This window comes from Lynx rufus, unplaced genomic scaffold (assembly GCF_022079265.1).
Source record: "Lynx rufus isolate CCGP_SWC_20201006 ecotype Redwood Valley unplaced genomic scaffold, mLynRuf1.p SCAF_3, whole genome shotgun sequence".
NCBI classification, from domain to species: Eukaryota; Metazoa; Chordata; class Mammalia; order Carnivora; family Felidae; genus Lynx; species Lynx rufus.
In genome coordinates, this window is record NW_025814845.1 from 161,660,991 (window position 1) to 161,683,114 (window position 22,124).

The following is a 22,124-nucleotide window of genomic DNA, read 5'->3' on the forward strand; positions in this document are numbered from 1 at the left end:
GGGAAGCACACATGGGCAGAAGCACAAACTAACTGCCTGCCTTACCCGGGTGGTGGCATCCACCATGACACCGTGTTTGATCAGCACATCTGCCACTGGAACGTGGCCTTCTTGTGCTACCAGATGGAGGGGGGTGAGTCCGCTCTGGAAGGAAACAGAAGTTCATCATCTTGTAGCCAATAAAGATTTTCAAGCCACAGAGAAAGAGCACTGGGGTTTGGGAGCCCAACCTAGCTGTGTAGCCACCGAACAGGTGTGTGACCTTGGACAAAGCTCTTCCAGCTCTGGGCCTCTATCCTTATCTGAAAAATGAGGTGGCTTAACTAAAGTAGAGGTTAACAATGTTTTCTGCTAAGGGCCAGATAGTCAATATTTTAGGCTTATGTCTCTGTCACAGCTTCCCAACTCTGTCAGTTATAATGAGAAAGCAACTATGGCCAACATGGAAACAAACGGACATGGCTATGTTCCAATAAAACTTAATTTACACCAACAAGTGGTGGGCCAGTTTTGGCCCATGGGCCGTAGTTTGCTGACCTGTGAACTAGAGAAACTTAATGGAACTTTCCACTTATAACATTCCCTATTTCCATAATTTGGGACAAGCTTCAGAGTCCTTATCTAGACCTATCTAGACCCTAAACCTATCTGGTTTCCTTATCTGGAAAATAGGGGTTATCACTGACATATCTTGAGGGCAAAGTAAGGTTGAGAAAACACTGATGAAAACACACTGGAAAGCATGACGTGCCACTTCAGTGTAGCATGTTATTAGCACCTCACAGCCCGTGCCACACTGTCGAAGGATGGATGATCCTTCAGGGTCCGAAAGCACCATATTCTTGGAGTTCTCAGCACAGCTTTCTCAGGACAGTGATGCGTTGGAGGGGTCATCTCATATGTGCACACTCACACAAAAATGCCAGGAAAGTCTTCTCTCCCCTCTCCCCTACTCAATATGCTTTGCTAACTGTGGGACCCACAGAGCTGTGATTCCTCTGCAGCCAGAGGCAGGGGGGCAGGGCCTGTCCCCTCTCCAGGGACTACACTTGTCCTCCTCTGCCTTCTGCACTTCCCGGCAGGCTGCCCAGAGGCCCAGAAGCAGTAACCCTCGCAGCAAGGCCTGAGCAGGTGGGCGGGTGGGGCGGGTGGCGAGTACAGGCTGTGACATGGAGAGGTCCTACGTCCGTCACAAGCCTCCAGGCACTCGCCTGATTCTTAGGATAACACAGTAATTTGCCCCATGTAGTGCCATGTGGGATGAGTGAGGATGACTCCAGTACTGAGAATCACCACCACCCTATGGCTCCTCACAGAGCCTGCTTGAAATGGCACAAGGCAGAAACCAAGAATCCACTCAGTATAATGGTCCTGCCCTAACAGGTCCCTCCTGGGGATCACTTGTCCACACCTGTGCAAAAAAGAACCAATGGATCTTTTAACAAATCTGTTTATCCTTAAAATGCTTGCCTTTCTGAAACTGTTCCTTTATCATCTAAAGGAGTGGCTCTTTGTATTGATTTCACTATATGAAACATCCAGAATATGCAAATTCAGAGACCGTAGATTAGTGATTGCCGGGGACTGAGATATTTGGGGGAAATGGGAAGTGGCCATTAATGGGTATGAGGCTTCTTTTGGGGTGATGAGAATGTTCTGGAAATTAGATAGTGGTGATGGTGGCCCAATTCTGTACATATACTAACAACCACTGAATAGTACAGTTCAAAAGGCTGAATTTTATTGTATGTAAATTGTACTTCAATAAAACTATGATTTTTTTAAAAATAAGTGATTCTTGGTCTTTCTTGGGTCATGTGTTCCTTTTGAGAAGCTCCTTTGAGAACTACGAAGACTTCACCTAGAAATACACTGATATGCCCATCCTCTCAAAATGCTGTCTACAATCTTGGAAGGACCCAGATTCTTCCACCAATAGTCGGGATGGAGAACTGCTAGTTTAACGTACGGGTGGGCATTTAAAAATATTCTGCCACAGAAAACAAATGTTTAGTACCAAATTACTTACTACATTCCTGAATGTAGACCCACTGGCCTATATTTGGGAAAGTGTACTGTGGATTTTAATATTGATCTTTTTGCAGATTCTTGAGCTAATCTATCTAGAAAAGGCTTTGGCGTCAGGTAGGCTCAGGGTCATGCAACCCTGGGAACAAGCAACTTTTCTGAATCTGTTTATTCATTTATAAAACTGAGATAAAACCTACACAGGGCTGTGGCAAGGATTACATGCTCATGCATGGGCACGTGCACACACACACACACACACACACACCTAAACTCAGTGCCTAAGCACCCAGCAGGTACTCCATATTCAGATAGAATATCTACGTAGTTACCACTAAAACATTACTGCGACTACAGGGCAAATCTGGAGAAGCCATATTTACCTTGTTCCCCAGATTGCCATTGGCTTGTTTCGAAAGTAGCAGAGCCACCATCTCTGCGTGACCCTCTTGGGCGGCCAGGTGAAGGGGTGTCACACCTTGCACCGACTCTGCATTTGCTGACCCCCCGTACTGCAGCAGGCTGCGGGCCACCTCAATCTGGTTCTGCTTGGCAGCAATGTGCAGAGGGGTGTAGCCATTCTGAAACAGAAGAAGCCACCCGGAGCCCGGTTACAAGAATGCTGAGTTGACAATATGAACACATGCCTTAGATTTTAAATCCTCTGAGGGAGAGTTAGGCCAGGTTCTTGGCCTGCCGGACACTCAGCGACACTCAGTGAGCAGAGCTGGTGTCACCAAGGAGAGTGATTTAAGTCAACAAACAAACAAACCAAATCCCTTTGATTTGGAGCCCCACCCCCACCCCACCCCCAGCTAGCATGACAAAGTGCTCTGCTGGAGGTGCTCTGTCACCACAAAAGCCAGCAGCTCGCAGAAGAACTAGAAAGCTAGGTAAATAAATGAAAGGCTCCTGTCTGTTACCCCCACCCTCCCCGGGCTTGTGGGCTGAGGCAGGGGGTGGAAGAAGGGTCAAGCCCAGCAAGGAACTTGAGGACAGGAAGGCAAGTCCTCTTTCCACATGAACTAGCTGTGTGACTGGGGGCAAGATATTTAATGTCTGTGAGACATCCTTTTATATTTTTTGAAGCCATTTAAAGTGGATAATAACTTCTAACTTGTTCTTTTCTCACAGCTGTTGGATGGAGCAAGTGCCTTATCCTGCTGCAGACAGCTGACAGCCTACTTTGGTCATCACTGTTAGAAACCACTTTCACCTACATTATCCCTTGTACAGCAAACAAGGCAGGCATTTTTATTATTGTCTCATTTTGTGGCTTAAAGAAGTTAAGGCCTTATCTAATGTCACCTAGTAAATGAACAACAGATAACCCAAGCTGGCCTTCAGACTCCAGATCCCAGGTCCTTTCATCTGGAACATTGCTTCTCAAACCACGGTGTGTACACAAAGCACTCGGGATCTTGTTAAAATGTATACTCTGACTCAGAAGTTCTTGGCAGGCCCCAAATTCTGCATTTCTAACAAGCTTCCAGATGATGCTGATGCTGCTGGTCCAGGGACCACACTTTGAGTAGCAAGGCCTCCACACATTCAAGACTAAAAGAGATGCCAGGCCTCAGGGCCTCTGAGCAGGACCCATGACTTCCTAGCACATGCCTGCCAGTCCCGGAGCAGATGGCATAAGACATACGGTTTCCCCACCTTGGCCAGCATTCCTCTGTCTCTCCCAGAGATCTGAACCTCCCCGCCAGCCACTGCCTTACTGTGGAAACCAACATTTCTGATTCTGCCAGGATCACTGATCAGGAAAAGGAAAGAGGAAAAAAGGGGGCTGACAATATAGTAACATTCCAGGGTCCTAACATTGGAAGACAGAGAAAGAGCCATTAGGAAGGTGGATATCGTGGGGAAAATGAGAAGTTGTAATTTACCCAGAGAATTAAGTTGAATAAAAAGATTCAATTCAATTGAATAATTATGTAAGATAATTCACTTCTGGGTTCCTTTTTAAAAAAATGTTATGAGAATACATCCGCTTTAGGTTGTGTTCCCACAACAAGATCAACACTTTGATTATAATATTAATTAAACAAAACTCTTTTTGTGTTGTATCAACAGAAAGCAAAGAAAGAGGTGTGGTTTGCTAGATGGAGCTTGGGATCTGGAGCTATCCCCACAGGAGATTGGCTCTCTGTAAGGGGAGCCTCAGAGAACGTCTGCTTCTCAGTGCCGTCCCCAGGATGGGTGGGATGACCTAACTGAGCACCCAGCCAGGGCCCGGGCCATAGCAGGTATTCACAGCAGGAAAGCAACGATTATTAGGAATTCCAATAGGCAAAGGACAGTACCAGGGAAGTCGAAGTATACTCATGGCAGTCTAATCAGGAGTACGGGTCACCTGGGCAGCTGGGCACATCCATACTGGCAAACACAGCACCCTGTCCTCGCAAAGGGCACACGTACTTTGGCAGCAGCTCAGGCCAGGTGATCCCTGGTTCAACCCGACGTACAAGGGCAGCTGGCAGTATCGGAACAGAGACTACCCCTCTGGGCTTCCCAGAAAGCAGGACTAAGGGGGATGAATGACCTTCTGTAGGTGACAAGGACAAGGGGCAGCTAGGTGGAGTGTTTAGGGAGGGGTATGTGCCACGGAAAGGTCTTTTTTTCCCAAGGAAATGAGCTCATCCAAAAGAATGCACACTGGAGAGAAATCTGCCTAAATGTTAAAACAACATTAGCATCAAAATGAGAAGGGGGAGGGTTTGGTTTGGGTGCAGAGAGATTTGCATGTGAAATTCTACAAAATTGCCAGACTACTTGGGAAACTATTTTTTGCCATGGAAACAAACCCCATCTGTACAAGGTTTGTGCTTGGATAAGGCTCTCTTTAAATACCATGAACCTGGCTCCAATTTCTTTTATATAAGGAGGGGAGTGAGGAGGCGGGGAGTCCAGCTTTTTATTTTTAGAGGCAGGAGTAAGTCACATCTTAGCGGGGCCGCATGCTCGTCTGCACAGTGACGTGGGCTCGCTACAACAGCGGCAGGGACAGGAGCCCAAGGAGACAGAGGTGTCTGGGAGACGCTGTGTCTCCAGGGAAGGGAGGCTGTAAAATTCAGATGAGCATCCATTCTGAGGAGGGAAGACAAACTGAGGCCCGCACGGATTTTCCCGGTCTCGGCTCTGTTCCCGCTGCAGTCAGCAGGTGTCAGCTATAATCACACACCAACCCGCCCTGGTGGCTCCCTCTGCCGTGGCTCCCTCCACCGTGGCAGCGCTGAGCCTCCTGCCGGGTGGCTGAGCATCGGGCGGGGCGTGCTCTCTCAGAAACGGTCCTGTTTTCCGAGTCCTGGCTGCCCTATCAGTGAGCAACCTGATAGGTTTGTTTGTCCTTTGTAGCAGAGCCCTGCCCCTCCCCCCCACTCGTCTCCCCTCCTCCCCTGCGTGGCCATCAGCCCCCTCCCCTCACAAACACTGTGCACCCTCTGGTCCCACACCAGGCAGCCTGTCCCCGAAAATGATCCTCACTTCCAGCTTGATCCCTTCACCTTGCACTGCCTGCCCCCACCCCCAGTCTGATCTTACATAAGCGAGCCCGCTCAGCGTCCCTCACTTGGTTCCCTTGAGAGGCCGTGAACCTGCCACTCTGAGCAGCATGTTTCAGGGGCCGGCACTCTGGACTTATGTCTACCACGTAACATACCTGGGTGTGCCTTGTTAAAACACCACCATCTCCAAGTCTGAACTCCTGAGAGAAATACATTTGGGGGTGACTATTCACGTCCGAAACAGGTCCCTTCCTTCAAGGTTATGGCAGCTTCACCCTCAGCCCTGAATATTTTGCCAGGTGTGGCCATTGTGCTGCCAGCACCAAATGGAGTGAGAACCTGACAAGGCTCACAGCTCCTGGAGATTCCTGGACATGCTGACTTGTGACCACCAGCTGACAAAACTCAGTTGACACACAGCACTTTGGGGAACACATTTGTTGTGTAAAACGAATCCCACCTCTGTGAGGGAACCTGTGGCTGAGAAGTGTTACCCATTTTCCACCCCACTCCTGATCTCCAAATAGTAGCAATTACCGCAGGTAACATTTGTGTAAGTGAGGTGAGATTTCAGAGGTAAAAATAAAAGCAAAACACGAAAACCCTCCAGCTGCTCCTGGAACAGCCCTTCCTGAAGGAGAGGCAGGCAGCCTGCTTTCCAGAGGCCCAGGCTCTGAGGAGGTCCGGGGCCAGGGCTCCCAGTATACGGACCCGGACAGGCTTACCCAAGCGGGGCTGTGTGGGGAGCCGCCCCGGGGAAGCAGCAGCCTGACGATGTCCAGGTGGTTGTGATGGACGGCCACGTGCAGAGGGGTCAAGCCATTCTGCTGGGGGCAAGATGGACAAAGAGAACAGCCTTCACTCAACTGGCTTTCTACTAGTGATCCCTTTAGCTACAGGTGCCATTTTGGGATGTGTATCACTTCTTTTACAGAGTTACAATCTGGTTAAAAGTCATTCCAAAGCCAGTCTTGATCTGAAGTCACCCGAGAGCATAACCAGCCAGACCCGGGGCTACCCCTCCCTCCCTCCTACCCTCCCCCCACCCCGCCCGTTCCTGCAGGGCCTGGTGGGCAGCACAATTAACGCACTCGCTCAGAGGAGGCCACCAGGTTTTCCTGAGGGGACAAGGCCTTTGTCAGAAAGACAGTCTTTCCAAAACCCCTTCCCCCAAGATGGCGGCCCATTCAAAAGATGGACACAATAGGCATGGGTAAGAGAGGTCATTCCCAAGTAGCAAAGTTTATCCTTTGCTCTGGCCTCTCAGGTGAGAGAGGGGCGGGGGGGGGGGCGCGGTGGTGGAGTTCAAACTCACTTTTCCAGCAGCATTTGGATGTGCGTCCCGTTCCAGCAGCACCTCGGCCACCCTAACCTTCCCATACTTGGCAGCCACATGGAGAGGGGTAAATCCTTTCTGAGGAGAAACACAGGCTGTCCGAACCAGGGGGCATCAGAGCTGTCTCCCCCCACCCTCCAGAGAAAGGGCCCATGGCAAAGGAGGTATCCCGCCTTAAGTGGAAACGCTGATCAAATAAAGGACACAGCAATTTCTGATCCTTTCAAGAGGCCAAGGCCCCAGAAATTAGCAGGCTTCCTCTGATTGCACCTGCACCTCTCGTGATGGAGCATAAAACCACCTTGTGCTGTTGTTATTCGACTACTAGCAAGTTGAGGGCAGGGGTTGAGCCTTAGCCCTTCTTGTATTCCAGAACCAGATTTGTCCAGACCAAACAGCTATTTCATGATAAAGGGATGAAGGCTGGGTGGGTGGATGAGAAACTACAGTTTACCACCTTTCTGGGGAAGGATGACACATCAGGCTCACAGATGGCAGCCAGGCTGGGGGTGCTGGTCCTCCCGGCTGCTTTCAGCATTATCAAGGCAACACAGAGGAACAGGAGGGAACGCCCAGCCCACACCCCAGGCCCGCCATAGCCAGCTGCCTCCAGAGAACAGGAGGAGGAAGGCTGTACCTTGGTCATGCATGCCTGGGATGCTTCCTTTTCCAGGAGGGCCAGGACCGTCTCCACATGGCCCTCTCGGGCTGCAATGTGCAGGGGGGTGTGCCCAGCGGTCGTGGCCAGGTTGGGATTGGCGTTATTTTCCAGCAGGAGCTTCACCATGTTTGTGTGGCCAATGCGAGCTGCACAGTGAAGTGGGGTCTGGTCATCCTGGAACCCAAAGTGAAACCAAAAAACAGGGAAGGCTTCTTAATCCAACTTCTCACTTTACAGAGAAGGAAGGTGAGACCCAGAGGGGGTAAGTGACTTTCTCAAGGCCACACAGCTAGTATGATGAAGAGCTGGGATTCAAATCAAGTCTCTGAGTTACAGAAATAAATATGCTCTCTTGTGGACTCCTCACAACTACCCTTCAACTTAGCTGTTATTTCTACTGAATTGCCCAAAGGCTCAGCCTTCTCATCTGTAAAATGGGAACAGTAATATCTACCTCTTGGGCTATGGCGAGGATCAAGCAGGTAGTGCCTAGAAAATGTTTTGCACAGTGTTTGGCACAAAACACGCACTCAGTATGTTGTACTTGTTCTTACCGTCTTCCAAGTCATGTCTGAGTGGATGTTTGCCTTTCTGTTTGAAAGGGGTCATGGGAAAGTCTAAATGGCTGAAGGGGAAAGATGACTTTCTTTTCCCACCCCTGTTCCTCCTCCTCCCCTGATACTGAAGGGGTTCAAGGGTGAGGTCTCTGTGCTCTTGGGCCCATTTGGGAGACTCCTCGTGTGGCCCAAGCACAAACCACTGTTCCAACTGTAAACACAGCCGCTGTCTTCTGGGATGTAGGCAAGCCCCATCTCGGTCAAAGCCAACCACCTTGCAAATTCAGTAGCAATTCTTTCTCTCATTCAGCTGATTCCTTGAGAATACCTTTTACAACAAGGGGGAATCTTCCATTTTTAGATCAAGTAATTCCCGACTGATTTTTATTGGCAACATAGTCTCCAAAAAGTTGCTTCTCGGGGTGCCTGGGTGGTTCAGTCGCTTAAGTGTCCGACTTCAGCTCAGGTCATGATCTCATGGTTTGGGAGAGTTTGAGCTGGGCTCTGCGCTGACAGCTTGGAGCCTGGAGCCTGATTCGGATTCTGTGTCTCCCTCTCTCTCTGCCCCTCCCCCACTTGTGCTCTCTCTCTCTCTCTCTCTCTCTCTCTCAAAATTAAATAAGTAAACATTTTTAAAAAGTTGTTTCTTTTCTTACGCCACAACTGTCACTAACATGAAACTCTTTCAGCCCAAAAAACTCTGCAACCTAGCCATGTTCTTTAGACTTTCATTATCCTAAAGAAACATAGATCTGGTTCAGTTGGTTGAGAGTCTGATTCTTGATTTCAGCTCAGGTCATGATCTCACAGTTTGTGGGATCGAGCCCCGTGTCGGGCTCTGTGTGTAGACCCTGCTTGGGATTCTCTCTCCCTCTCTCTCTGCCCCTCCATGCACTCCCTCTCTTTCTCTCTCTTAAAATAAATAAATAAACATTTTTTTAAAAAGAAAAAGAAACATAGGTCTGGTCTTCTCAGAACCCCTGCAAAGCAGAATCTGAACAGTTAGCACAGACAATGTGGGACTGACAAGGAGTCTTTGTGCCACAAGCAGTACAGCCAGGCCTCTAACAAGGATGGATTTCTCTTCAATCCACTTGAATTACCTACATTCCAGAATCCTTCCCACCTCCAAAACTCACCTTGGCCTTGGCATTGACTTTGGCTTTGTTCTGGAGCAAATATTTGGCCACTTCCGTGTGCCCGGCTCTGGCTGCCATGTGCAGTGGGGTCTCCACTTTCTGTAAAATAACAGAGTTATAGAAATGTTCATACGTGCTGAGTTTCCAAAAGGACACATGCACGGTTCCAAAATGCCAGCCTGGAGTAACTTGGTGGCCTTTTGTCCAAAGGTGGAGTTGCCCCAGCAAGCAGCTCCGTTGGCCTTTAGCCTGCTGATGACTGGTGTGTGTGTGTGTGTGTGTATGTGTGTGTGTGTGTGTGTGTGTGTGTGTGTGTGTGTTTTCTAGGTATAATTGAAAGTAAACCCCAGAGCTAATGAATGTTAAAAATTATAAATGTATTTCCAGATAACACTTATGGAAGTTCCCAAATTACTGCCTACCATAAAACTCCTAGGACTTAGAGATGTGTGATAAATTTAATTGGGAACGCATCAATATACACATATGTTCTTCCCAAATCTGAAGTCTCTCCTATTCTGAGAATTCTAGCTCTGTCCTCAGAGAGGAGATCTTAGGATCACTAGCTAAGCTCCTCTCTGAGCTCTCGGTCCAGAGGAAAGAGCCCTTGCCCTCCCCACGGGCTTACCACGTTGGAGACGTTGGGTGATGCCCCCCGCTGCAAGAGGTTCTTCACGATGGGCAGGTGCCCCATGAAGGAGGCCACGTGTAGAGGTGTCAAGCCAGACTGGAACACACAAGAGAGGAATGAGAACAGAGGAGCCTTTTCTGCTCCTATAAAGAAGAGAGCCAGATGAATCTAATGCTTTCTTGCTTCTAGGTGCTCCAGAATGGTTTTCCAAGAAAGGGGAGTTAAATGAGATGGGTTTGCTTCCAGGAAAATGACTGGCAGAAGAAAAGATCACTGCAGGGTCATTCTGTCTGCTTTACAACTCAAAAAAAAAAAATTGCATCTGATCTTGGAAAGGTCCCTGAAACTCTACACATGTTCTCTTATTTGGTCACCCAACTGATCCCTTCAAGAAGCCCAGGCTTGTACACACATGTGGCTAAGAACAACGAATCTCAAGACAGCTTCTGGATGAAGACCAGGGGCAGAGACCATGTGCCCATCTGCAGAATTCTCCTACCTCGGTGACAGCATCAATGGAAGCTCCCGTCTTCAGCAGCAGCTCCATGACACGGATGTGGTTCTTCTTGCAGGCGATATGCAAGGGGGTAAAGCCATTCTGCAGCCCCGCACATAGGGAGACAGACAAGCAGGAACTTACAACATTGGCCCAAGGAGCACCCAGACCACCCATCAGTGATTCCCAGTGGCCGGACCATCGGTGACTGTGAACCACGCAAGAGGCAGGTGGCTCTCGCCTTCTGCACCATGTATGTTCCTGAACAAGTTGTCTATCAACCCTTTTAAAAATTTTAATCATATTTTTGAATGCACAAAAAGAGCCTGCTGTTTAACGTTTCCTTAAGGGGAGACTGACAATAAAGAGTACTTTTGTGAAACAAATCATGTTCCCTCTCCCCTGAAACCACCAATCATTTTTAGTAAAGTGGATCTCCATATAGCAACTCCGCTGTAGATGTAAATTCCACAAGGGCACGGATTTTTATTTGTTTGTTTTTGTTTGTTTTTCCAGTGCTTTATTCTATTAGGCAGTGGTTCTCAAAGTAAGGGGAGGGGAGGGGACTTTGTCCCACCCACCCCAGGGACACTTGGCAACATCTGGAGACACTGCTGTTGTCACAACCAGAGGAGGATATTAGCACGTAGAGGGTGGGAGCCAAGGACACTGCCAAACATCCTACCAGGCACAAGCCAGCCCCCCACAACAAGGAATATCAGACCCAGAATGTCAATAGTGCTGAAGCACAGAAATCCCCCAAGTACCCCCAAATAGTCCCTGGCATGTGGTGAAAGCTCCATGAAAGCTTTCTGAATGAATGAAGGAGCCATCCTTGTCAGACTGGAAGCTCTCCTGCCTTCTAAATTCTCCCCTCTGGGAGTGGGCAGAGAGGACATGGTGGTCAAGGCCATGCTCTGTGCAGAGCTCTGGCCCCACCAGATCCCTGATGCTGTGTCCTCAAAGTGCCAGGCCTGGGGAAAGAGGAAGAGGAGCCATAGTCCCAGGGGGCAATTGGCTTTAGGAGAGAACTTTCACCAGCACTGTGAAAACTCTAAGTCCGTCAGCACAGGAAGGATGCTTAGCTCAGCCCATTGCACTCACCCCCCACCCAAAGCAGGCAGTCTATAGGCAGTCACTGTTCCTCAGCATTGGGCTGTCTCAGATGGAGTGGCTCCCCCAACCCACATACATACCACGGACACGGCTTCTTAGTCAGATCTCCGGGACCCAAACCCACCCCTGACCTCAGCCTGTCACCAGGGCCATGGTCATCGGGGTGCAGAAGGCAATACCCAGCTGAATGTGGCAGGGAGTGTGGGGGTTACCATCCTGCCTCCTGGGTCCTAGCAGGCACTGCCACTATCCAGACCCCGAATCTCGGGGGTACCTCCAGGTACCAACTGGTGCCCTTCCCACCAAGCTCAGCCACACAGCTCAGTCCCGCCTCCCTCAGCCTTTGACCCTCTGGCACCTTCTCCAATAGGCTCCCACTCACCAGGGCTCTGGAATTTGGTTTGGCTCCTTTATCCAAAAGGACCTTGGCTACTCTGTGATGGCCGCAGTGGGCTGCCACATGGAGCGGGGTCAGGTGGTCCAGGGTGATGTCGTCTATCTCTGCGTTGTATTGCAACAGAAGTCGGACACAGTCAAGGTGGTCTCCCTGAGCCGCCATGTGAATTGGAGACAGGCCATTCTGGGAGAAGAGGGAAGAGAAGCAGTTGTAAAGGAAATGAACACAGAAATTCAAGGAGATAATTCCAACCTCATTTCCTACTTCTTCCCTACATGATGCTTCCAGGCAGCTCCTAAGTGAGTTTGGTTCACTCTGGCCCCTGTGGTCATGCAGGTCTCTGACTACACTCTCCTTTCTACCTCATCAAATCCTCCAAGACAGCTCCAGCCAGGCCCACCTCTCCTAGGAAGCCTTCCTTGACTACCCTAGACTTCTGTGGGCTTTTCTTACTTGTCACTCAGACCTTACTCACAGATATGCTGAATTGTATCTATAACTAACTTATCAGGTGTGTGTATCTTCTCTCCTTACTTATCAGCCTCTTAAGACCAGTGACTATGCTTCATATCTCTCATATGCCCCACAATCCTCATATATGCATGTAACACACATAGTGATCCTTAATTCACGTGGTTATGAACGAATGAATGAATGAATGAATGAGCACAATATGGAACTCACATCTAAATCCCTCTGTTCTTTGCCCCTAACAAATCTGTATCACTTAAAAAACTTTGTTAAGGACTCTCATGGTTTCTTAGGTGGCAATCTATTTTAAAAAACATTAAAGACAGAGGAGCCTCTTCACTCATTCACTCACAGATTAATTCAACAAATATTTATTAAGTGATCAATGAGCACCAGGTATGGGTTAAGTGACAAGGAAACAAAAGAGAACAGATATAATCCCTGGCCTAAAGAAGCTTATAGTCTGTCAGGTAAAAGAGTGGAAACAGATACATTGTTGCTGTTCAGTGTGGTAACATCAGGAAAGGCAAGATCAAAGCACAGAGGTCCACAGCAGGGAGGATGGGGAGAGACGGCTTTCAGGTGGAGGTGGTCCTGAGCTAGGACTTGGCAGGAAGACAAAAGGGGAAGAATCCACCAGCGAAGGGAGCAGTGTGAGCTATACCACAGAGGCAGCCATCCTTGGGGAACTCAGGGAGCTCAATGCAGTTAAATCCCAAAGGAGGACAAAGTGTGATGGGGGCTTGGAGCTGGGTGGGGGGGCAGGCAGGAGCTGGATCATGACAATCCATGAGCTCAGGAGCTGGGATGTGAGCTCTAAGAAGAGGATTTTCAGCAAGGGAGATACACAATCAGGCTGCAGGACAGCTTGTATTTGTGTACTAGGTTGCCCTGTGTCACCTCAAAATCCACATTTTGGTGGCGCCAGGGTGGCTCAGTTGGTTGAATGGCCAACTCTTGGTTTTAGCTCAGGTCATGATATCACATTTGTGAGATTGAGTTCTGTGTTGGGCCCTATGCTGAGCATGGAATCGGCTTGGGATTCTCTCTCTCTTTCTCTCTCTCTCTCTCTCTCTCTCTCCCTCTCTCTCTCAAAACAAATAAACTGAAAGAAAGAAAGAAAGAAAGAAAGAAAGAAAGAAAGAAAGAAAAAGAAAAGAAAAGAAAAGAAAAGAAAAGAAAAGAAAAGAAAAGAAAAGAAAAGAAAAATCCACATGTTGAAGTCCTAACCCCAGGAGCTCAGAACATGATCTTATTTGGAAATTGGGTAATTGCAGATGTAGTTAGTTAAGATGAAGTCGTTAGTGTGGGCCCTGATCCAGTATGACTGGTGTCCTCCTAAAAGGGGGAAATTTGCACACGGCCCCTCACACAGAGAGAGAATGCCTCTGAAGGCAGAGGTCAGGGCGATGCATCTACAAGCCAAGGAATGCCAAAGACTGTGAGCAACCACGGGAAGCCAGGAGACCGGCCTGGAACAGATTCCCCTTCACAGCTCCCAAAGGTACCAGCCCTGCTGACACTGATCTCAGATTTCCAGCCTCCAGAACTGTCAGGCGATGGGCCTCTGTTGTTCAGGCCACCTAGCGTGTGGCACTTTGTGACAGCAAACCAACACAGCTCATTGCCACTTAGTGAGTTTTACGGAGGTCCTAACTTATTTCCCAGTTGAAGAGTCAGAAGTTCTCAGTGAAGAATTTTCATGACCGCCTCTTTAAGCCCCATCCTCATAATCTGGGTAATATAAAATCATTACCAACTTAGGAACCTTTATGTAAGTTTAAACACAGGACCCCTGTGGGAAAACGCTGAGAATTTCCTGATCTGACAACAGAATCGGTGGTAGCAGTTCTACCTTCACTTACCCGAGGATTTTTACTTTTATATTATCTCATGTGATCATCCCAACGACTCTAGAGACGGGTAGAGCTCTACAGATGAGGAAACAGAGGCAGAGACAGACTAAGGGACACACTCAAAGTCACACAGCAACTCAGCCGTGGATGGAGGTTTAAACGAGAAATAAACTGGTTTAGGAGAGGATACATCCTGCCTCACCCCCAGCACCCGACCAATACACACACGTACACACACAAAGCCAGCTTGGTGTTGTGAGTCATGACCCAAATTACAGGTAGCTGTGTAGAAAGACTCCCATGATGATCTGTCACGGAACGGACGGCTTTCATGGTTATGGGCTATCTGCAACTGCCCACACAAGACCTCTGGGGAGGCTGTGAATGGGCCTGGTTTCTCCCTTGTTCTATTCTGACACCCTTCCAAATTCACCCCAATGAAGTGGGCAGAAGGCCTAGGGGAGGTATAAGCAGTACGAGGCAGTCTGACAGCTTTAGCCCCAGGAAGACTCAAGAGCTGAAGGAGGGGCCTTTGCTCTGGCCCTTCATGGACCTTGAGAGGAGCTATTCTGTTTTCTTTTTTAACTTCACTTCAGTCTGGCCCAGGCTCTAAAGACTTCTTGGGGTGCTTAGAGTCTGCCTTTTCTTGGAGCCAAGATAAAAGACACAAGGGTTAATCTAGAGCTGTAGCAGGCAAATGACAGTCCATGGGTCAAACCTGGTCTGCTGCCTGTCTTTGTAAATAAAGTTTTATTGGAACATGATTGCTAGTTTGCATATTATCCATGGCTGCTTTCCTACAACAATGGCGGAGTGGAATCATTGCAACAGAGATCATGGCTTGCAAAGTCTATCTGGCCCTTTAGGGAAAAAGTTTGCCGTGCCTGAGATAGATAATAGTTAGAGCTATACTGGGGCTCCTGGGTGGCTCAGTCACTTAAGCGTCCGATTCTTGATTTCGGCTCAGGTTATGATCTCAACAGTTGTGAGTTCCACCCCCACATCGGGCTCTGTGCTGGTGATGTGGAGCGTGCTTGGGATTCCCTCTGTCTTTCCCCCTCTGCCCCTCCCTGGCTCATGCTTTCTCTCTCAAAAATAAAATCAAATAAACATTAAAAAAATAATTAGAGCTATACTGAGTGTCTCCTGTGTGACAGGCATCAGGGTACACATCACACATCACTGGTTCTGCGAGTAGTATTAGCATCTCTGTTTTTCAGAGGTGGGATTTGATCCTGGGTCCCCCTGACCTGGACCCCTGGGGAAAAGATGTTCCTCATGGGAGGGAAGTAGGGAAGCACAAACCTTGGTTTTAGCTTGGATGGGTGCCCCGTGGTCCAGCAGGATCTCTGAGATTCGCACGTGCCCATTCCGAGCTGCACAGTGGAGAGGTGTCAATTCATCCTTTAAAAGACAGGGTCCAAAAGAGAAAGCCCCAAAGGCACCTATCAGAGCCACCGGAGGGAAAACTGCCCACAGTATCACTGCAGCCACAGAAGCGGGGATGCTTCCTGAAAGACCACCTCAACTTCAGCACATCTCACTACGTCTCCTGCTGCATCCTGGCTCCCACTGCGAGCTAGTCCAGGATGCTGGAGGCCCATCACTAGCTGGTCCCTGAGAGCCACCACTCCAGCTGTGACTCTGGAAGGCAGAACTCCCTCCCTGGGCCTTGCCACGGAGCTCGCTGGCACCCACCTTGGTCCTTGTTTCTATCTGGGCCCCGCGGTCTAGCAGGAGCCGCACCATGATCACGTTCCCCCTGCGGGAGGCGATGTGCAGTGGCGTGATGCCGTTCTGGAAGGGAGGAACAGGAACCAGTGAGGGTTTGGCACCTCCCCCTCTAATGCCGCTGCTATGCTCCCCACTCCCCCTGGATCCCAGCCTCAGCCCGACAGTGGCAGCAACATAAGAGGCCACGCTAAGCCTACCATTAGTCCATTTCTCACCTAAGAAAGGTTTCAAAATCTATGAGGATGTGACAGCATGGTGGTTAATCTCACCAATCTGACTGAGCCATGTCTCCCAGAGTCATCGTAACAGATTGGAAGAAAGCCCTGCCCTCCAGGCTTGCCACCTCGAGAGTGGGCAAACAGAAACTGATATGCAGGTGCCCATCCATGAGGGGCACCTGGGTGACTCAGTGGGTTAAGCGTCCGACTCTGGATTTCGGCTCAGGTCCTGATCTCACAGTTTGTGAGATCAAGCTCCGCAATGGGCCCCATGCTGACAGTGGGGAGCTTGCTTGGGATCCTCTGTCTCTCCCCCTCTCTGCCTCTCTTTCTCTCTCAAAAATAAATAAATAAACATTAAAAAAAAAAGAAACCCATCAATGAGCAGCCTCAATAAACACCAGGTGGTCCCACCCATGGTCACTTGTGCCATAAGGAGGAAATCCATGGTGTCAAAGTGAGAGGCAGAAGCCCAGAGGCCAGACAAGCCCAAACCCCTGGCCTGAGTGCGGGGTCTGCCGGAGCACCTTACCTGTGGCGTGAAGTTGACACTGGCGCCCCTGTTGAGGAGTAACTGGGCCACGTTGAGGTTCTCGTAGTGAGCTGCGATGTGGAGGGGGGTGAATCCCGTCTGAAGCACGACAGAGGGGGAAACAACTTGTCACAAGCCTCGCACTGTCATTTTCCATCTCAGAATCAGCACAGGGATTCTGGAAATGTTGGCAGGGCCAGAGGACCCGATGTGGAAAGATTTTGACTGATGAGAACATTTGCTGAAGGGATCAAGGAATGCTTTCTGGCAAGTCATATTCAAAGCTAGGTCCTACCTCTGAGGGACCCACGTTCTTTGTACTGTGGTTCACGTGGACAAACCATGCACTAGCATGACCTGCAACTCTGCAGGGCCCACTCACGTGAATGGTTATTTACAAAGAGATTTGAATGAATGAATGAAAAGTGCTTTGGGGTCCATGATCTGAGCTCTAGAGATTGTTTCAGCCCTCTAAAGGGGTGTTGTGACTCAGCTGCTGGCCCTTGGACCCCTTCCGGGTCATTGTCATTATTCTGTCCTATAACCTGAGACCATGCCTAATCCGGTCAGCAGTTTTCAGACAAAACTCAGTGACCGTGGGCTGGAGGGACCGTGTGAATAGCTCAGTGCAATCTACTCCCACTGCAAGAGAAGTAATTAACAGCCCAAACTTACAGATAGTGGATCAGTAGTGCCTCAAAACATCAGACAGCTAGCTGTCCAGGCCCCTGGGGAGCCCTCCCAGTCCTCATCTCCCCATGTGTGGACACTTCCCTTCCTCCACTAGGGGCCAACCAGGAAAAGAGGGGTATAATTCTAGAACACCACCCACTAGATTCCCAAGTTTCACTCCGGCCAGAGACCCAAGCTGCCCTGGACACTCCTCTGGATGACCTAGAGCAACAAGAACCATTCCTGCTCCACACCAAGCACATCTCTCCTGGTGTTCACCAGGGGTTTAAAGTGAGGCTGTCCACTGTAGCTCCTACGGGTCCCAGCAGGAATCTGAAGGCCCTGTGGGAGCTGGTGTTCAGTGTGCATGGCTGGTACCACCTCTGGCCTCGGCTCATTCTTGGGGAGCTGTTGGGAGTTAACAGTGCCTCTGTAACCCATACAGCTCCGTGGTCCAGGTGCTAGAATTCTCCTGGTCCTCCTGGGCCTGGCTGCCCTCACCTTGGAAAGCACGTCCGGGTTGGGGTCATTCTGCAGAAGCACCGCAGCTGTCCGGGTGTCATCATTACGGGCTGCGATGTGCAGGGCAGGGAGGCGCACCTTGCCCTTTGTCCCGTAGTTGATGAGGTGTGCCACCACGTTCTCATGGCCCTGCTGCAGAGCCACGGCTAGAGGAGTGAAGCCGTCCTGGCCAGAGGAAAGGAGGAAAGATGCATTTGCTCTGACCGTATCTGACCACTTGCTGTCCTCAAGCCAGGACCCACGCTTTCACACCTCAGGGCTCTTGCTCATGACGGGCTCTCAGCCTGAAACGACTTTCTTACAACTCAAAGCCCTCTTCATCTGTCAAGCTCAGTTTAAATGCCACCTGGTCCCTAAAGCCTTTCTTGGCCCCACTTTCTTTCTCCGTAATCCCACAGAGCCTACAGCCACTAATTTTCCTTTGTAACTTGCTCCCAGTCTCACTGCATGCTCCGAGGGCTTTTCACTGCCCTCTGTTTCTCTGCCTACCCTTTCTGTCACCCGATCCACTGGTGCCAGGCCAGTGCCTTCAACATGGCAGAAGATCACTCATTTATTCATTTCATGAGTATTATTAACACCTACCAAATGCTAGAAACTATGCCAGGCACTGAGGATTTGATTGTGAGCTACTGTCATTAATCCCCTCAGTTGTGTGCTAAGGGGCACAGGACCCCGTGGACTGGCAAAGCAGAATGAGAACAAAGTCATGTAATTGTTGGCTCTATCTAGTTCAATTTCATCACTTCATCAATGACAAAACTCAGGATCAGAGCTGAAATGACTCATGGTTTATGGCAGGATCCTTTCTCATTAAGGTCCAGCCTTCAGTGGTGCTTAATGTGGGAAGGACAAGCTTGACTCTGATGTCATTTCTCTGGTATGTGTCTGGGCATTCCTCAAGACCCATGACTTTGTCCCTCACTCCCTTGAAGAGCCCGATGGCACCCAGGATGAGTGCAGTGATCAGAAGGTAGAGAGCACTCTGTGACACTTTACGTGGATCGTGACTGAGGAAGCATCTTAAGCCTTGTCCGAGGAATGCACGCCCCCAGCAACGTCCTGTCTGTGGAGATGTCCCACAGTGAGGCCATTTGCCCAAGGTACTTACTTCTGTGGCTACATTCTGATTAGCTCCATTTTCCAGTAAAAACTTAACCACTTCCAAGTGATTCTCTTGTGCTGCCATGTACAAGGGTGTAAAGCCTTTCTGTAAACCAAGAGAAAACGTCATTAAAATTTACCCACAAAATTAGGGAGACATGCTAAAACTGGGGCAAAATCCTCATAACTGGAGGACACCTCTCTCTTCGTTGTATTTTCAGCTAGCCCACAGGGCCATGTCCCCACCAGTATCTCCTGTTGTAAAAACTCACGGACACTTTGAAACGACTTAGTTGGGGGGAAGGGGGGATTGAGCCTGGGTGGCTCACTTACTCAAGCAACTGACCTCGGCTCAGGTCATGATATCACGGTTCTTGATTCAAGCCCCACATCAGGCTCTGTGCTGACAGCTTGGAGCCTGGAGCCTGCTTCAGGTTCTGTGTCTCCCTCTCTGTCTGCCCACACCCTGCTCATGTTCTGTCTGTCTGTCTGTCTCTCTCTCTCTCTCAAAAATAAATAAACATTTATGGGGTGCCTGGGTGGCTCAGTAGGCTAAGTGTCCGACTTCCGCTCAGGTCATGATCTCGAGGTTCCCGAGTTCAAGCCCTGCGCCAGGCTCTGTGCTGACAGCTCAGAGCCTGGAGCATGCTTCCCATCCTGTGTCTTCCTCTCTCTCTGCCCCATCCCACTCATGCTCTGTCTGTCTCTGTCTCTCAAAAATAAAAAATAAAAATGTTTTTAAAATAAATAAACAAACAAACATTTAAAAAATTTAAAAAAAATAAAAAGAAATGGCTTAGCGGGATTTATTACAAAAGGGCACCAAACTGGGGGTTGACACTCTATGGAAGTCAGCCTCTTACAAACACACTCCCCCTCTATTTTCACTCCCTTCTTTGTGAACCCCCTATGTCCCATGTCCTACCCACCCCTAAACACAGTCTCTCTCCCCAAAGGAGCCATAGCTAGATATATTATTTGGCTGGTTTCACTGAACAGAGATGGGGTCCACATGATCAACCACATCGTGCTTAGAATGCATAACAGAAGCATCAACAAATAGTAAGGGATGCCTTTGTTATTGCTTAGAGACACATTGCCAATTAAGCTATTCAGTGCACCCACTACATAATAGAAATACAGGTGGAAAAGAAGGGCAATGCCCTCTGGCCCAGGACCTGGGAGAGAGCCGTCACCTGCGACTGGGCGTTGACATTGGCGCCATAGTTGACCAGCTCCCGGACCACCTCATCCTGACCTGCGAGGGCGGCGATGTGCAGAGCTGTGTTCCCTTTCTGAAACACATGGGGAGAGGAAGCAGAGATTTCCCACCAGGCTGCCAACAATATTGTGACCATCAAAGGTAAAGTCGCTGTTAAAGGTATACTAACATGGGTGCTGGTTGGGGTGGGGGACAGTGGGCTTTCTTTAGACCCAAAATGGGTAGACAACACACATGAGTGTGCCTGACCCATTATACACCTTGAAATGGTACTGAAAGCCCAAGGAGGAAAATTCTTGCTCTCCAAAAACAAAAACAAAAAACAAAAAACAAAAAACAAAAAAAAACCACCTCACACTAATGGATAAAAAAACCACTTCTCAACACCTAATCTGCTGCATGCAGACGTAGCATTCTGTCATCAGCTGACAGACCCGTCAGCATTCCTCAGGACACACACTGACAGATTTGCCAGGCGAGCCGGCCTCCTCAGACTTCCAGCTCCTCACATCCAGCTGTAGCTCTGCAGGATGACACAGAGCCCCCTGCCGTGAGGCCTGGAGCTCTGGGGAAGGAGGCCAGCAGGACTTGTGGACTCAGCACCCTTAACCTGGGGACGGAGGGAGGAGAGGTAAAGAGATTTAAGGGTAGCAATATGTAAAGGGGGGGGGTAATAAAATGAACTATATAATGCATCTAGGGAAGGGAAGAAGAATATGGAATTAAAAGGGGGAAAATAAATAGGAATGAATTCTTACTACAAAAAAACAAAAACAAAAAAAGACTATTTGACATATTAATCAGTAAAATACATATAATGAGCCAGGGCTTCTCCAGATTAGAGAGGAGACAAAAGCGAGAGAGAATAGTACACAATTGTTTTAAAGTCAACTTTTTTGGGCACCTGGATGGCTCAGTCGGTTAAGCATCCGACTTTGGCCCAAGTCATGATCTTAGGGTTCATGAGTTTGAGCCCCGTGTCGGGCTCTGTGCTGACAGCTCAGAGCCTGGAGCCTGCTTCAGATTCTCTGTCTCCCTCTCTCTCTGCCCTGGCCCTGCTCGTGTTCTTTCTCTCTCTCTCTCAATAAAAATAAACATTAAAAAAATTGTAAAGTAAACTTTTTCAAAGCTAAAACCCTTAATAGGGACTAAGAAACCAGGCAGGTTGTGAGGAGGTGACTGGAATACTGAGGTTTCTTTGTCCAGATTCATCCCAGGTATTTAACAATTGCTAGATGGGGTTCAGGTCTAGCAGGCTTCTTCTGTTCAGGATGCTGGCCTTCCTGCCAGGCTCCTTCCTGCCTCCCGGATATCCTGGGGCTGGAACACAGGCACATTCTCTGACTCACCTACGTGACCCCACTGGCCCCCCAGCTCAGTGAGTGGCAGGCAGGACAGGCCCCACCTGCCAGCTTCAGTCAAATAGGGCAGGTGGGAGAAAACAGGACCCATGTGGGCCCATCTGTCCCCCCTGCTACTTAAGGAGCAGAGACCTCAAATGAACTCAGTATTTTTGCAGTTCATATGGTATATAATTTACCTAAACTACAGAAACACTTGCTAATCCATCTCAGACAACTCAAGCCCCAACAAGTCAGGACTTCAAACTCCATCTATGCACCGGGGCCATCTGTCACTGGGAGAAAAGTGTCCTCACCCAGGCGGAACTGAGCAGCACGGGCACCGAGCTCTGGGCCCCCCAGCCACCACTGTCCCAAGCACCCACAGGTGGGTGAGGAAGCCCCACTGAAAGCTCCTGGGGGCTTCAGGGGGCTCAGGTCTCTGTTTCCAAAGTGTGGCCCGTATCAGGCAGGAGTAACCTGCTTCTTGCCTCCCAAGTTGTCTTTTTGATTTCTCCTGAAGTCCCATTTGATAAACAAAAGGGTTCTTCCTCCAATATCCATCAGAGAATAAGTGCCAGAA

The 22,124-nt window shown here is 49.2% G+C and overlaps 1 protein-coding gene across 1 annotated transcript in view; it reads right to left on the reverse strand.

Moving 5' to 3' along the window:
• The window catches only part of ANK1 (ankyrin 1), a 107,400-nt gene that overhangs the window by 54,182 nt on the left and 31,094 nt on the right, over positions 1-22,124 (reverse strand). Inside the window, exons 4-18 of the mRNA XM_047090815.1 lie at positions 20,176-20,274; positions 18,987-19,085; positions 17,855-18,040; positions 16,682-16,780; positions 15,896-15,994; positions 15,503-15,601; positions 11,856-12,053; positions 10,361-10,459; positions 9,859-9,957; positions 9,231-9,329; positions 7,511-7,708; positions 6,853-6,951; positions 6,263-6,364; positions 2,412-2,609; positions 46-144 (exon numbers count right to left, since the gene is read on the reverse strand). Of these exons, the coding sequence (XP_046946771.1) occupies positions 46-144; positions 2,412-2,609; positions 6,263-6,364; positions 6,853-6,951; positions 7,511-7,708; positions 9,231-9,329; positions 9,859-9,957; positions 10,361-10,459; positions 11,856-12,053; positions 15,503-15,601; positions 15,896-15,994; positions 16,682-16,780; positions 17,855-18,040; positions 18,987-19,085; positions 20,176-20,274 (1,872 nt within the window). The remainder of the gene's footprint in view (positions 1-45; positions 145-2,411; positions 2,610-6,262; positions 6,365-6,852; positions 6,952-7,510; positions 7,709-9,230; positions 9,330-9,858; positions 9,958-10,360; positions 10,460-11,855; positions 12,054-15,502; positions 15,602-15,895; positions 15,995-16,681; positions 16,781-17,854; positions 18,041-18,986; positions 19,086-20,175; positions 20,275-22,124) is intronic.